The 2,843-nt window shown below is 33.3% G+C and overlaps 1 protein-coding gene across 1 annotated transcript; it reads left to right on the top strand.

Annotated features, from left to right (window-relative positions):
- Positions 1–1,648: 1,648 nt before the first annotated feature.
- Positions 1,649–2,590, top strand: LOC110318919 (olfactory receptor 4K3-like). The gene has a single exon (XM_021194263.1). The coding sequence runs from the start codon at positions 1,652–1,654 to the stop codon at positions 2,588–2,590; it is 939 nt and encodes a 312-aa protein (XP_021049922.1). The 5' UTR covers positions 1,649–1,651.
- Positions 2,591–2,843: the final 253 nt, after the last annotated feature.

Below are 2,843 nucleotides of genomic sequence, written 5' to 3'. Positions count from 1 at the left end.
ACAACAATTACTGGAAAAGAAGCCATGGATTAGAAAGACACATGAAGGAGATGTATTTAATGTTTGAAGGGAAGAAAGGAAAGGAGAAATGATGTATTTATAGTATAATCTAAAAACATAAAGAAATAATTTTACCAAACCAAACCAAAATGTAATCCTTGAAATTTTCAAGTTGGCCAAAAAGTGCCATGTAAAAAAAAAAATCAAAATTATTGAGGAACACCAATTCTTTCCTACAGAATCAGGGTATCCTTAGATATTTGGTAAACCCTTGTAAGGTGCATGCATTTACTTATCTGTTGCCATGCATTTATGGCAGGTGGATGTGTTACCTGATGTCAGAAGACNTTTTATCTTTTAAATCTTACTTTACCTTTCTGAGTCCTCAAAAAATAGGAATGTAATTAATTCTGATGTTAGCATTAGATATCTCATTGTTCATCTGCTCTGTTACCCCCACCTAGGGTTTCCAAGGGGTTGAAAGACGCTAAGAACCACAAGATGAAATTCACTAAGAGAATTACTAAATGCAGGAGAAAATACAGAATGATTATCCACCATCCAGTTTTAATATTATACTTTCAATCTGTTTAAGCACCCTGCTTGTACTTTGAGGTGAATAACTGCTGTTAGTGATGGTATAACTTCATGTTCAACAAAGGCTGACAGTCAAAGAACAGCTATGCTTGCATATTTATGCAATTCCTTCTATTCTTTTAATCAACAAAGATGATTAGTAGATAAGTAACAAAATGATGACATATACTCAGAATACATTGATGAGAGATGATACATTATTTATGTCAAGAAACTACAAGTTTCAAAAGTCTAAGGATTTTTACTGTCTTGTAAAGTTTATGTTTTTGATAAAAATTAAAATCCATGTATTCTTGGGCTAAGACTGAACTTACTGACTACTATAGCTCAGACTTGAATGTGGTTGCCTTGTTCTTTGGTAAATCCACTCCTAAAGATATTTGCAATAGTATTTTGACAATCAGTTTAGTTGAGTAAACAAATTCTATGGTATATATGTTTCAATCTGGTATCTGTATATAACTTATAGGCATGATGTATCCTTGCCCACTGAGGTTTTCTCAACAGGTACTTTAGAGATTTAAGCTTAAATTCTAATTTATCAGTGTCATAGATTTTCTTTTACTAATGCTCCCTTGAAAGAATTATACATTGCTTCCAAAAAAATGGTATCATTCTGTCTGACCATTTCTACTGAACTTCAAAGCAATTCCCCATAAGTTTCTGAGTTTACAAGTCAACTTTTTATAGAATATCATATATGCTACTGATTAATTCAGATCATTTAATTAATTAAAAACACACATTTTCATGATTTCACATTATTTTCTGTACTCCTTATTGCTCCACTATAAAATGAATTTCCTGATAGAGGATGTATATCACAGTCATATCACATGCTTCTTTTCTTGGAAAGCTGCTCTTGACTCATAAATTTACCTCGTGCAAAAAAATGCCATCCATAATAAATTAGATATTTTTTATATTTATGTATTTTTATCTAGGCAAGTTTCAATAGTGATACCTAATTCTACAAATGAAGTAATCTACCTCATACTTCCTGTTGGTAATCTTTCTTTCTTTTCAGGTTATTTCTAAGGACACTCTGAATAAAATGGATGGAGACAATCAGACTGTTNTGTCAGAATTTGTACTCTTGGGACTTACCAACTCAAAGAATCTTCAAGTCATACTCTTTCTGATCTTCTTATTGCTTTATCTGCTCATCATGTCTGGGAATATTGTCATCCAAATCTTAATAACCACTGACCCCCATCTGCATTCTCCCATGTACTTCTTGTTGGCCAACCTGTCNTTTGTTGATATGTGGCTCTCCTCAAATGCCACTCCTAGAATGATCATAGATTTTTTCAGGGAAAACAAGACAATTTCCTTTTCAGGATGCATGACTCAGATCTTTTTTTCCCATTGCATTTCTTCAGGAGAAGTGGTATTGTTGGCTTTAATGGCTTATGACCGCTATGTGGCCATCTGCAAACCACTCCACTACTTCACCATAATGAACTTGAAGAGGTGCACTGGTTTGGTGTTGACTTCTTGGACAATTGGCTTTATACATGGTATAAGTCATGTGGTAGTGCTTGTGCAGCTTCCTTTCTGTGGTCCCAACAAAATAGACAGTTTCTTTTGTGACATGCCCCTGGTAATCAAACTAGCCTGCATGGATTCTCATGATTTAAATACTTTAATGAATGGTGAATGTGGTATTTTGGCTGTAACCTGTTTTATACTGTTGCTTATTTCCTACACCTATATCCTTATCACTGTTCACCAGAATTCGAAAACTGGAGCTTCTAAGGCTCTGTCCACATGCACTGCACACATCACAGTGGTAATGATCTTCTTTTTGCCCTGTTTCTTCATCTATGTGTTTCCCTTAAATATCACCTGGTTGGACAAATTTCTTGCTGTATTTTATTCTGTTATTACACCCCTTCTAAACCCAGTCATTTATACACTGAGAAATAAAGAGATGAAAAATGCTATGCAAAGACTCATTGGAAAATTTCTGGGTCCCAAAGGAAATTTCTAACATCAGTAAATGTCAACTTATTTCTTCACATAATAAGACTAACTGCATTAAAAACTTTTAATATTGTTTCAGTTAAAATTTTACCAAGTTTCCAATAGAGACATAAGTTAATATTTTAAAGAAAATATGGCATTTACTGATGAGCTATCAGGTCATTGTGAATCCTTCATTTTAAAATATAAATACACATGCTTTTTCTACATGAATGACATCAAAATATGCTTCCATGTTTTTAATAAAGTCCTACTTATTA

Source organism: Mus pahari, chromosome 3 (assembly GCF_900095145.1).
Source record: "Mus pahari chromosome 3, PAHARI_EIJ_v1.1, whole genome shotgun sequence".
Lineage (NCBI taxonomy): Eukaryota > Metazoa > Chordata > Mammalia > Rodentia > Muridae > Mus > Mus pahari.
Note: the sequence above shows the minus strand (reverse complement) of the source record. Positions and strands in the feature narration are given on the sequence as shown.